General features: G+C 42.7%; 1 protein-coding gene across 1 annotated transcript in view; it reads left to right on the forward strand.

The window, feature by feature from the left end:
- LOC149871401 (uncharacterized) overlaps positions 1 to 8219 on the forward strand; it is a 64775-nt gene extending 56556 nt beyond the window's left edge. Inside the window, exons 42-51 of the mRNA XM_090034617.1 lie at positions 409 to 478; positions 826 to 926; positions 1740 to 1771; positions 2425 to 2602; positions 3484 to 3588; positions 3835 to 3875; positions 4616 to 4744; positions 5388 to 5445; positions 6044 to 6149; positions 6821 to 8219. Coding sequence (XP_089890743.1) covers positions 409 to 478; positions 826 to 926; positions 1740 to 1771; positions 2425 to 2602; positions 3484 to 3588; positions 3835 to 3875; positions 4616 to 4744; positions 5388 to 5445; positions 6044 to 6149; positions 6821 to 7064 — 1064 coding nt within the window. The 3' untranslated portion in view covers positions 7065 to 8219. The remainder of the gene's footprint in view (positions 1 to 408; positions 479 to 825; positions 927 to 1739; positions 1772 to 2424; positions 2603 to 3483; positions 3589 to 3834; positions 3876 to 4615; positions 4745 to 5387; positions 5446 to 6043; positions 6150 to 6820) is intronic.
- The last annotated feature ends 5599 nt before the right edge of the window (positions 8220 to 13818 follow it).

Genomic DNA, 13818 nt, shown 5'->3' on the forward strand with positions numbered 1-13818 from the left:
AACTGTTGTGAAAGTAAGCACATCTACATGAGGCACTGACTGCACAATACCCAAATAATTCTGCAGCAGCACGTCACAGCACTGGCAGTGCTAATACGCTACTGCGCGGTACTATTAGGCTACTGCACTGTAGTGTCATTTAAAAGACATTTGTTGGAAGTACTGCACAGTAAGTCCAATTACTGCTCATTTATTTACTACTTGCTTATAGAAGTATTAAATAAATGCGCAGTAACTATTGTACAGTAGTGTCTCATGTAAACATGCCCAATGAATATCCTACTAGCAGAATTTGAGCTTGAAAAAATGAGGTGTTCACTGAGATACAAAAGATCTCTAGCTGCAAAATGTAACTCAGCTTCACCTCTAAGGCATTTAATATAGGTGCATTTTCCTTTTTCCATACAGCGTTCACCTGTCCAGTGGATACAGTGTATAAGCCATGTGGACCTCTTAATCCTCCAACTTGTGACTCAAGGTATGGGAAAAATCAGTTCAGTGTATCCTAATAGATCTTTGTCATGTAGGTTCCTTAACAAGTAAAGCTAGTCAATTATTCACATCACAAAAATATTACCTGGTGATTTGAGGACTTTGGGATGAATCGTTTCACTATTGAACCAAAAATCAATTAAGAATATAACCTGAAATTCCCTTTTTTTTTTTAATTTACAAAGCTGATTGTTTCATTTATATGCATTATCTGTAGGCTGTGACATATATCCATTATCTGTAGGCTGTGACCTCCTGCACAGACTGCACTTAGTTGTTTAATGACTACAAGAAAAAGCAGTACAGTAAGGTATGTCTTTCTTACTGTTACAGGGCTGTTCAACTCAGCGGCCTTGGCCCAACTGAAGGATGTTTCTGCCCTGAAGGAAAGACTCTCTTGAATCCAGATAGTGATATATGTGTCCCTGAATGCTGTGAGTAATATGCGCTTTGTTCTCAGAGCAGATAGGGCTTTGGCTGGCAGGCAGGGCATTGGTGTTCTATTGCCACCTTTGCCATGAACTCTGGCCAAGTCACTTCACTATCATTCTTGCTTAAGTATTTTGAGATCTACTGATGAAGAAAACCTATATAAGAGCTGAATATTTTTGTTATTTATCTAGAACCCCGATCAACAGTCTTTCCATTGACATCTGTGGGTGCTGGACTGCACTCTTGGATTTTAAAAGAATGCTGAGTAGGGCGAACTAGCATTGCTTATGAAAGCAAATAACCAATAACCCAGGCCAGTTCAAACCCACTGCAGGCATGACCCACACATGATTCCCCTACAGAGCTTTCTCAGAGCATCTCAGTCCTGATATGCAGCACTGTTATGATCCTGCAGCTCTTCTCCACAGAGATTAACAGTCATAGTAATTGCCACCTGGATTATTTTAATTTATAGAAAAATACGTACTGAGCACTAGATTGAAACAATCTTTTCACCTATGTGTTCTTAATCATATTTCAACCATTGTTTACTGAAATGACTTACATAAGTTCTGACATCTTTCCCGTCCCCATCTTACTGCTCATTTTATTTTAAAATTGTGCCTTCAGTAAATCTGCTCTGCTCCCATGTCTGAAAATTTTCATCTGTGTCCAAATCAATCTCCTAGTCCTCTGGTAGAATTTATCTTTCAGATATCACTGTTTCAAACTACCTGACCTTACTGACATCATTGTTATGCTAAATCATGACAGTAGCATTAATATGCATGTCTTCATTCTTTCATTTCTTTCAGTTTGTGTGGGACCACATGGAGAGTCCAAAGCGGTGAGTATGAAAATCAGGTTTTGCCAAATCTTTTTAACAGGTTTGAGGAAATATACTTTTTGCAAATAGTCTGTCCCAATATTCTGCAAGCATCTGAATTCTCAAACCTATACTATTTTAAGAAAGATCAAGTTGCAAGTAATAGGTTCTTCTCTCTCTAAAGTTTCCATGACTCTTGTAAAAAATAAGGACAAATAGTATTACAGGTAATCTAATATACTGGGAGCAGGGTGGGGGGATAACATTGGCATACAAAAATTATTAGGAATAAAAGAATGGACAGAAGGAAAAGTAGTTGTGGCCAAAAACTTCGCAGCCCCAGTTCCTCTGCATAGTTTCTACTGGTCCCATTTTATTACCTAGGATGTAAGCCATTATTTCATACAATAATTTTTCCCACACAGGTAGATGCAGCATGCCTTCATATTTCTGTCAAAAACTAAGACTGGACCAAAATATGTGGAGAAAGGCAATTATGCTCAGGGACCTTTGGGAACACATGGCTTCTTATAGTGTTTCAGGATTTTAGGTTCCTTTGTAAAAATTAAAGTATATGAAAAACTTTGATATCATTATGTATGGTTTATAGCTCTGAATAAATCAACTACAAACAGATGATTCTATTCTAAGCAATATTTTTTCTGTTTTTCCAGCCTGGAACAACATGGGAGAGTGATTGCCAAGACTGTTTCTGTGACAACTCCACTGTTAAAGTGTACTGTGAACCACGCAAATGTCCAAAAGTCAGTCCAGTGTCTTGTGATAAGGCAGGGTATGTCCCTGTGGAAACATGGACAAAAGATGACAAATGCTGTCCCCATACCGAATGTCGTAAGTAGTCTCTCAACTCTTTCACATGAGAAATGCAATGTTTTTGTGTATGTACAAAAAACTAGAACGCTTAGTTTCAAAATGATACCTTTTATTAGACCAATCGGAAAATGGCAAGAAAACTGTCCTTTTCTGCAAGCTTTCGGGATATTTTTTGTGTGGAATTTGGGGATAACTTTTCAGCATTTGAGGCGTTGCTTCAGTTACTGAGTGGTCACTTCCTCTATCCCAGTTGTTCACAGCATTTATTAGAAGCCTGAAGGGAACACCTTTAAAAATAAATACAGTTCCTTTCCCAGGCAGATTTTTTCTGTCAACACAAAGAAAACACAGGTGTCTACAAAATAGTCATTTTAAATTTCTAAGCATTTTAACTGTTGGAAGAAAACAAATTGTGTCACCCCTAGAGGTAAATATTAACAATGCCACTGAAAACAAAAAAGCTTCACTAAAAAAAAAAAAACCTTTCCCATGAGAAAATGCCTAAGCCATTTCACAAGATCTCGAAAACTCTGGAAATCTTCTTTACAGGTTTCATGAAGCTTCATGAAGTCCTAGAAGTCACCAGATTTTCACATCCTTATGCATTTTCATTCTCAAGTTTCTCTTTGATTTTAGGAAAAGAAGTTTTCACTAATCCACTCTCCTAACCTTTAAACCCATTCCTGTTAAGAATTAAGGTTAAAAGTACAGCTCATTACCTTTAAAAATGTAAAAGCTAAACAGAGGGTTATCTTCTCATCTCCCAGGCTACCCTGCATACACGTGTGCTCCTACAGCTGTAGTGCTCATTATGCATGGGAAACCTAAGAAATGCTTGTTCTTGCAATACCAAATATTCTATAATTAAATGTGATGATTTTCCCCGCTATCTTATACAGGCTGCAACATCAGCTTTTGCCCTGAATCCATAAAGAAATGTGAAATAGGCTATGACCCATATTTAGAACCGCTAGAAGGAGGTTGCTGTTCTGTCCTTAGATGCAGTAAGTACCAGGCTTTTTTTATTGTGCATGAACCAACTGGTAAAATTGTTATTTACTGGATAAGGTTGCTAAAACTTATTCAGTAGACAATATTGTTGAATAAAACACTGCATGCAGCAGGGTAAAAATCAGTTGCCTTCTGTTATCAGATCTTGTCAACAAAATGACCAGTAACTTTTCAAATCTTTCTTCTTCTTTAAAAAAAACAAACCCTAAACTTGGCACTGTATTTGTTCTCCCTTACAGCAACCACACCAGGCTGTGTACTCAATGGAAGTGTCCACACAGTAAGTATATATGCAAATATTTTGAAATTTATCAGCATATAATAAAATAAGAAAAGGTTTTTTTCAGAACTCTAGGAGTGGCTTGAAGTATATGTTCTTTGCACAAGGCCAGAGACAATCGTAATTTATGATTTCATCAAAAACAACATTCCACGCTCCTCTGTGCAAAAAAAGGCTTTTCCTGCTGCCTGGGTTGCTTCTGTACAAAAGAATTTTTTCTCCCCCAATATAAGTTATTTCTGTCACCATTATCAGATACTCTGGTTAAGAAAAAATGTGGTCACATTTTCCACACATGTACAATAAACCTGTTGAGGGAGAACTCCATGTTCTCATGCATATGTACCTTCACCCAATTAATAGCAGAACCAATAGATTGTTTACATCCGACTTGATCCCCCTCCAAACCAGATTTTCACCATATCTAGCTTGTTCCCACTAAATCTTTTGCATAATTACTTAATGGCACTTCATGAGATATGGAGTGGGAAATGATGTAAGCTTGAAATTGCATGGATAAAATTAGACTCTTCATTCTGTTAATCAACGGAGCTTATAACAGTAATGCTATTGCTAATGGTACAGAAGTCAACACAAATAATACCCTTATTTGGACACTGAGGATTTTAAATCAGTCTTTTGCAGAACAACCAAACCAAGGCAACTGGAAGATGTTTTTACAAAAGAACTCCTTATGTAGATTTCTATTAACTTTTTTTTTAAATGTTAATTACTTCTAGCCTGGAACATCCTGGTACTTGCCTGGTAATAACTGTACCTCCTATGAATGTAAAGAAAACAATGGTCACTACTTCATTGTCACAAGAAATAAAACCTGTGTTGCCTTGAATCCTGAAGACTGTGGACCAGTAAGTGCTTCTCCTCTAATTCTCATATGCATTTAAATAAATTGAATAGACAAAGGCTAGGTGGGCAAAACAACAGTTTTACCAAGTTCAAAGGACTACATCTGAGTACAAGCATTGTGCTACGCAGCTCTTTTTATATCCCATCTGAATCTGAATTTTACTTTAGCCAAAAAGCAAATAAATAAAAAGTTAAAATGTGAAACAAGAATAAAACATACTACAAGCAAACAAATTACATAAATCAAGCATTCTTGATGCACTTGTGATTAAAATTGATTATTTAGATCACGTGGCTTTAAATATGTCCTCCCTAAGCTATGCTGTATTTCTGTGTACAGTAGAGAGGACAGTAGTGTGTAGTAGAGGATGGGACATTATAATAAAGAATGGGATTTTCAAAAATTTCATGTGTCCTAATAGCATGCCATTTGTGGAAGAAACTTCTTACTAATAGTGTATTAATATAGTACTCATTACCCCCTGTCTTTAAACTGCCTTTATACCCTGCTTTAGAATAAGCACCTGTATCAGTGAAGATCACTGATCCCTGCTACCACCAAAGAAACTTAGGAAGCAGGGAAGCTTCCTGCTTTGATACACAGACACTAATTCTGAACCTTTTCCCTCTGCTTCTCCATTCTAGGAGGGAGTCAAATTGTCTGAGGATGGCTGCTGTAAAGTATGTGCATCACCACCCAAAGGTAAGTCGGGCTAATTTTGTGGTGCAAACAAAATGTGCAGCATAGGAAAACAATGTCTTTAAGCAGATTAGCTATTTGGGGTAGTTGGTGAATAGGTACAGTGGATAAGAAAATGTGGTTTGAAGCAGAATTAATGTCTGTGAGTTTGAGAAGTATGCCTACTATCAGGGTGAGAAAGGAGACTATGGGGATAGGACATTTCCAGTACCTGGCTACAACTCCTTTGAAAACATGTAGCATTCACTTACTAGCTCTGCTGCTATATTTTAACCATTAGGTGGAAGGGACAAGGCCTTGGTTATTCTCTAACCTGCCTGGATACAATCATCTTGAGCAAATAGAATTGCATTTGAAATGTGCTGGTGAACTGTTGATTCTGCCCATGCCGTGTACCAGTGGTACAAATGAGGAAGGGAACTCCCCTCCTTGTACCCTCAAGCAGTAAGAACTACATGTCATTACAACAGGTGTCACAATGGCATTTCAGCTCCACCTTCTCAGATTTCTAGCAGTTGTTGTCTATGGCAAATATACATCAATGTTCACACAACATTTTTATCTATTTTCAATTATTTCCCTTTGTTTACTGAAAATCCAGGTTGCAAGCTACAGAATACTACTACCATCATCAAACAGAGTGAATGCACAGCTACTGTACCTATTGAGCTAACATACTGTGAAGGAAACTGCCCTGCTTCTTCAATGTAAGTGGTACAAGGCTTATTACTCACTCTGCTTGTATATCATTGTCCTTGTGGCCTCCTCCATTACACTGGTGACAGGGAGCAAATTAGCAATGCCTTTCTAATACATCCAATATCCATCCAGCAAGCAGGTGTTTATTTCTGCTGTGTTGACTTGAATATTGAGGTTAATCACCTTAAGACCTATCAGTTATTAATAGATGGAAGCTTGATGGCAGAATGAATAGAGCCTTTAGCCTCTGAGGACCCAGGCTGAGGATTTGCCCCTGAAAAAATGAGGTTGTTGATCTCAGTCTGTGTATGTGAACTGGCTGGATATGTGATTTCTTCATGCCTCAGTTTTTCATCTACTTGTAAAACATACCTAGTAATATTTGTTCATCCATGTAAAGCATTGCGATTTTTGCTTGAAAGCAGGAGTATAAATGCAAAGTCTGCACAGGCAGCCAATTTCTGCCACCCTTATATTTAGTACTAACCTTCTTCACATACAGCTCCACCAATAATCACATTTCACAGAGTATTGTAACAGTGGTAATATCAAATAGGCTCTCAAAGCACATATACAGCATTTGGCAATATTTAGCAAGGGGTGTGAATTTAGATTCTGGATTTTGTACCAGTGTCTCTAAGTTTTTTGTTGTTGTTTGTTTTGCTTTGGGACCAATCAGATATTCTGCTGAGGCAAACATGATGGAACATACATGCAAGTGTTGTCAGGAAGTCAAGACCAGCAAAAAACATGTGACCCTGCAGTGCCGTAATGGAACCAGCATCGACTACTCATACATCCATGTGGATGAATGTGGATGTGTGGGCTCCCAGTGCATCCCACAAAGCAGTCATACCACCCCAGCACAGGTACAAGAACAGCAGCAACAGGAACAGATCCAGCAGCAACAATGGCAAGGCTAAAACCAAGAAACAGATGAAAGAACCAAAGCCAGGAAGAGCAGAATATAGACTGAAATAAATCTTCTCTAAAGCAGCTAAAATTTTGGTCATACAGATAAAGGTCTCTCTCTATATATGCTAAACATTTCTGTTTCCTAATTATTTCAGCTTCCATTAACAATTCATCTCATTGCTTTGAGAATCTTTTCCTTGCAACTTGAGAGGTTCTAAGATAAGGAAATCTTGAGGTTTGTTTTTTTCTGAGTGATGCTGTACAATAAGACTGATACTTTTCCTTTGATGCAGTGAAATCAAGTTAAATTTTACTGTAACTATTTTCACAGCTCTTACAGAAAACCTTTGCCACAAGCAGTAGTCTCTTCTTTTTGGCTTTATTTTTCTTTACTGTGACTGTGCAAGTCCAAGCATAAAATAAACATCACTGTATAGTTAATGACGTTTCACTAGCCACAGTCATTACAGTGTGTTCCATTCCAACTTAAAAATGTCTAATCATTTCACTGAAGTAAACTTACTACTGTTAAATCTGCTTTCATCCCAACCATGTCAACAATCTACATCAGAAAAAATACAAACTTTATTTTCCTCCCTTTTTTTATGTGAAAGAATGTACACGGTAGAAACTGCATCATCTTAAACCTTCAAACTTGCAAGAGTGTGGGTGATTTGTAATGAGTAGTTTTCCATCAATATTCTTGTGGAAAGAAAGAAAGAAAGAAATCCTACCATGCAAAGCTGCTGCAGAATAGTCTCTGTTTACATGAGATTATCAGCATAGTAATGATATGAAAATTTGAACATTTTTATTACATGTTCTTGGTTAACTGTTTACAAAAGAAGTATATATTTTTTGTCAAAAGGGGCATATGAAGGATTTTTTAACAAAAGTAATTATATTAATATAAATTCTTTCCAAGGAAGCTGAGTTTTTTTTTAAATGTTTTACTATTGCTATTTATTTTGTTTTTGGAAAAATAGGTGTATTGGGCTATAAACTTCAGCAATGATGTTGTCCCCACTTTCTAGCCTCAGTGCATATCTGGGTGTGGGATATTTTCTTTTTTCTATTTTGTTTCGGTTTTTGGTTTGTTTTTTTTGGTCTCTTTTGAAGGAAAGTGATGATGATGATGATTAATAAACTTTAGCATTTTGCAACTTTTGTATCTTCAGATTTTTGTATTTCACTAAATCCCTTACATGTGCAATACAATGTTTTTTTTACCCTTTCATACCCCCAGTTCAGAGGTCCCTGCATGTCATGATACCTGACTCCTGATACAGCACTTGATAAGCCACTCTGCGTGCTACAAGTTTGGTGGTTTTTTCCAGTTCCAAATGGCAACCCCTCCCCTGACCAAAGGAGTGTTTTCGGGGGGCAAGGGGAGAGACTTCCAGTGGTAAAGGTCAGGGTTAGGGGTGAGACTTACGGTCCCAAGATGGCAATCAAGGTGCAGGGCACCTGTCAAGGGGTGGGGATACCCTTGTGGCCCCTAACATCTCTCCAAAAGTTGTTAAGCAGGGATAACCTTGTCTACTTGAAAACACTACATGTTCTGTGCATGGCAGCTGCCACTTCTCAGGTCATTAACAGTGGATCTGGCCTGCCTTAGCAAACTCCCTTTTTTCTCCAAGTACTTCAAAATGCACTAACCTTACTTTCTCAAGTATCCTTTTACTGGGAACACAACTTGAGAATGTTGGATCATGCATGCCTCCTGTGCCTTTAAACTGGGGGCAGGCAAAATACAGCCCGCAGGCCAGATCCAGTCTGCCAGGCCATTCTATCCAGACTGCAGGGCCCATAAAATTTTAGAAAATTAATATTTATCTTCTCCTGGTTGACTGTCAAAGATGACAGGAGCCGGGGCAGTACAAGCCAGGGGAAGCTGGCAGCAGGATCCAACAGCAAGGCCTGCCTGGCACACCTCCACCCCCAACTAGAAGCACCTGCCTAGCAGAGTCTTCTGCCCTGGGACCATGGGGCTGTTCCTGCCTCCCTGTGCTGGAAAAGGGAATTCAGATAAAAAAGCAGGGAGGGGAAGGGGGAAGAGAAAGGCAGGGGAGAACGCAAGCTATTACCCCAGTCCTCAAGGCTGGGACAGCTCCTGCTGAGTCTTGCAGTCATGGCCATGCAGCCAGGAACCACGTGGTGCTGGAGCACTGTGGTGACAGGCAGAAAAGTGGGGAAAGCAGTGGAGGGGGGTAGGGATGAGAATGGGAGCAAGTGGGCACATGGGAGTGCAGTGACAGCTGAACAGGAGCTTGCGGCCATACCAGTGTCCCCAGGCTAGCACCAGTGGGGCCCAGAGTATGGGGCATGGGCTGGTAGGAGTCTACAGAGCCAGACTGGGCTGCCCCATCCGAGAGAGAGGGGAGCCGGCCTGGCTCCAGAGAGCCCCTGCCAGTTGGGACCCCATGCTCTGGTTACCCCACTCTGGGCTTCGCCAGCACTGGACCTGGGACACCAGCATGGGCCCCACACTCCCACCCAGCTGTCACTGAGCTCCTGCATGCCTGCTTGCTCCCACTCCCCCCACCTGCTGCTACTTTCAGCACTTCCTTGTCCACTCACCAACTGCTCCTGCACCACATGGCTCCCAGCTACATGGCCGGACCACAGAGGCACAGGGCCAATGACGGTACCCCAGGGCCAGGAGCAGGAAGGGGTGTGTATGTGTGTGTGCATGTGCACAGTGAGGAAGGGACAGCGTATGCATGTGTGTGTGTTTGTAGGGAGAGTCCTACATGCACACCCCACCATACACATGCACCCATATCCACACACCCCCATACTGCCATACATGCAGACCCCACACCAACATCCCCTCACACATCCCAGCCAGCCTCCCCCTACACACAGACCCTCACAAACCTCATACCCACCCACACTCTGCATATCCACACACACCCACATGCTCTTTCACTCCACACCCACATCTATCCACCCCCACACACCACATACCCACACATCCCCAGCCCCCCACAAACCTACACCCACCACCTCATGTGTCCACTCCCCAACAATATGCAAGAGTAAGACTTAATTTTAAGCTATTGTGCCATCATCTCTGTGTACACTACACAAAGAATGTAAATCAGGACAAAAAGATTTTTTAAAATCAAATTAATGAATGTTGTAGACGTTTGATTTTTTAGAATCTAATTTGGTATTTGTCTGGTTCCAAGATGGCAAAACCCCTTGCTGAAAGGAGTACTTCTGGGGGCAAAGGTCAAGGTTAGGGGGTGGGACTTCTGACCATAAGATGGTGCCCAGGGGGCGGGGCACCTGTTAAGGGGTAGGGCTACCCATGTGACCTTGACAGCTTGCCAAAACTCAGTAAGCGGCCCTCCACCCAAAATAGATTTAATAGATTTCATAGACATTAGGGCTGGAAGGTAGGACTGGGTGAAACAGCACTGTTCCACTTCAACTTCCATTCTGATGTTTCAATGGAACAATGTTTCATTTCAAGTTTTGTTTCATTTTAAAAGCACTGTTCCATTTTGTTTCGTTTCATCGAAACAGTTTTGCTGTTTCAGTGTTATTTCAAAGTTTCGCCCATCCAGCACAGGGAAGACTAGTGCTGCCACTGGCCCCAGCAGGCAGCACCAGCCTCCTGTCATCTGGCAGGCAGATTGGGGGACCACACCACCAGGAGGAGTCCAGCACAGCCCCCACAGCCCTCCCAGATCACAGGAGGCTGGTGCTGGTGCTGCTGCCTGGGCCCAGCAAAAGGCAGGCCTGGGGCAAATCAGCTCATGCGGGGACCTGCCCCCACCTCAATCCCAGGATGGGGGTGGGTCCCTGCACAAGCTGATTTGCCCCTGGCCCAGCACCCCCCTTGGGCCAGCTCCAGTACAGGGCCTAGGGCATAACAGCACCTAGGGCATATCAGCTTTGCCAACAACTCCCGGGAGTGCAGGGGGCCCCAATCTGCTTGCCAGATAACAGGAGGTGGGTCCCCACATGCGCTGATATGCCCCATACTGGAGCCGACCTGAGGAGGGTGTGGGGCCCCGCGCAAATCAGCTTGTGTGGGGACCCGCCCCAACCCCGATGCTGGGGTGGGGGCAGGTCCCCACACAAGCTGATTTGCCCTGGGCCAACCTGCCACTGGTCCCAGGCAGCAGCACCAGCCCTCTGTGATCTGGGAGGCAGATTGGGGCCCCGCACCCACAGGAGTGATCCAGCACAGTCCCCACAGCCCTCTTGGGGACCCCAATCTGCCTGCTGGATGACAGGAGGCTGGTGCTGCCAGCTGGGGCCAGTGGCAGCACCAGTCTTCCTGGCATTGGGTGAGAGGTGTGCCCAGCACTGTCCCAGGTGGCAGGAGCAGTCTCCCATGATACGGCAGGCTGATCGCAGGCCCCTGCACCCCCAGGAGGGCTGCAGGGATCTGCTGACTCCTCCCAGGGGTGTGGAGGGCCCCAATCTGCCTGCCGGATTACAGGAGGCTGGTGCTGCCGGGTGGGACCAGTACTGGGCACAGCCTGTGCCGGGAAGATTGGTGTTGCCACTGGCCCCACCTGGCATCAGCAGCCTCTTGGCATCTGACAGGCAGATTGGGGGCTTGCCCACACCCCAGGAGGGCAGCAGGGGCTGTCCCAGATTCCTCCCAGCAGTGCGGGCCCCCGATCTGCCTGTTGGATGATAGGAAGCTGGCGCTGCCAGCTGGGGCCAGTGGCAGCACTGATCTTCCCAGTGCTGGGTCCAGGCTGCGCCCAGGGCCAGTCCCAGCTGGCAGCAGCAGCCTCCTGTCATCCGACAGGCAGATTGGGGCCCCACACCCCCCAGGGGGAGTCCGACACAGCCCCACAGCCCTCCTGGGGGTACAGGCAAGCCCCCGATTTGCCTGCCGTATGACAGGAGGCTGTTACTGCTGACTTGGACCGGCACTGAAGCTAAGTAAGCCTGGCTTCAAAACATTTTGAAACTTGTTTCATTTTGAAGCTGTTTTGAATGGTTTGGTTTTGTTTTGATTTCACTGTTTTGAGCTCAAAATGCATTGAAACTGCTTCAAAGCAAAACACTGGGCAAAATTTCACACAGCACTACTGAAAGGGACCTCACTAGATCATGTGGTCCAGCCATGTGCCCAAGGGGCAGGAAGTAAGCTGGGGTCAGATCACTCCAGCAAGATAAGCTCCCACCCCACCTTAAACTCTAAACCAAAAGTTGTTGTTCCAAGTTTAGTCCAACCTGACATTGGGTGCTCTTGGTTACTTGTGCTTGTGCCTGAAAGCTTGCAATTAAAGAATTTTTTTTGCAAAAATCTAGTTGATCTAATAAAAGATATCACCTCTACCATGAGTTCTGCTTCCTTGGTTACTTCTTTGAGCCATCTTTTCTTCCAACTGAAAGACCACTGTATGCAATAGAGTCTGAGACTGAATTATGGTAAGAGGTGTTGAGTACATGGGAGTCTGAGGGCCCTGGTCCCTTGGGAAGTGGGCTGTCACCTGAAATGTATAAAACTTTCAATACATCCCTCATCTTAGCTCCTTCCTGCCTAGCAAAAATAAAAGTCAGCACCTATGACAACTTTCCACATTCCTGAGATCCTCACACCTCATTGCTATAATTTCTAATTTTTTTTCCCACCTGTAAATACTGGTCCTTTATTTCTCTCATAATGCTTGTCATCCTGGTAGCTATTTATGCCATTCTGTGAGGCATTCACTAGGGTGGATTGCATCCAAAAGAGTCAAGACCAAGCATCTGCCCACTGTTTCTTCCATTGTCTTATCTGGAATTGTGACATTCTCATACACTACACCCTATTTTTTTGTTAAACACTTCAAACTCTGAAGCCTTGTTGGCTCCAATGCAATGTGCCATCCATTTTTTTATTCTTCTTTATTTATTTATTACAGTTCTCATTATGTTCTAGGTGCTTTCCAGACATTCAAGAAAGATGAACTCTGTTCCTTACGTGTCTTTAGGTGCTCACAACCTAACACAGGAAAGCAGAGAGAACATGAGTAAAGGGGAATGAATAACCAACTGTTTATACAACTGATCCAGACGGATTGTAGGCACAGAAAAGAGCATCTTTCAGAGGGACTTCCATATGGAAAAGATATGATCCTTATGGATGAAGTCAGGGAGATCATGCCATGTACAAGATCCTGCAAAGAAAAAGTGAGGATGCTGGGAAATGATTGGAACAAGGCTGGGAATGCAGCTGGGGTAGAAGTTGTTGTGTGTGATGCAAAAACAGAGTAAAGAGGCATTGAAGGCAATGACCCTGCATAAAACCTCGGTATCAATTAAATCAATAGCAAAACCCCTGTGACGTCAATGGAGTCAGGAGTCCATCCAAAAAAGGCTTAAGTTTACTGGGGGGAACAATGGAAAAGATTCAAGAGGGGGCATGGCATTCACAAAAACAGACAAGAAAGATGGTAACAAATGCTAAGTTGCCTATTGCTGTCTCCATTCCTTTAATCCATATCAGGTCTAATTTATACTGGAGGGCAGCTCAGGCCTCGTCTACCACCAGGCTGAGGGAGAAAAGTGGCTTAGTGTTCAGTGCATCTGAGAATCCAGTCAAATGTTTTTTGTACTGATACTAGGGTAAAAATACAGATGAACAATCACAGAGACAGGGTGAAATGAGTACATAAAAAGAATGGGTTTGTAATGTTCTTCTTGTTTTATTTTAACATTTACCCATGTTGCCAAATAACCTGTTGTTGAACTCACATGATGAAAGAAAAAGGATATTTCTAGGCTACCAGGCTGTCATAATAA

The sequence above is a fragment of the Crocodylus siamensis genome, chromosome 2 (genome assembly GCF_052110815.1).
Source record: "Crocodylus siamensis isolate JL-2025a chromosome 2, ASM5211081v1, whole genome shotgun sequence".
Lineage (NCBI taxonomy): Eukaryota > Metazoa > Chordata > Crocodylia > Crocodylidae > Crocodylus > Crocodylus siamensis.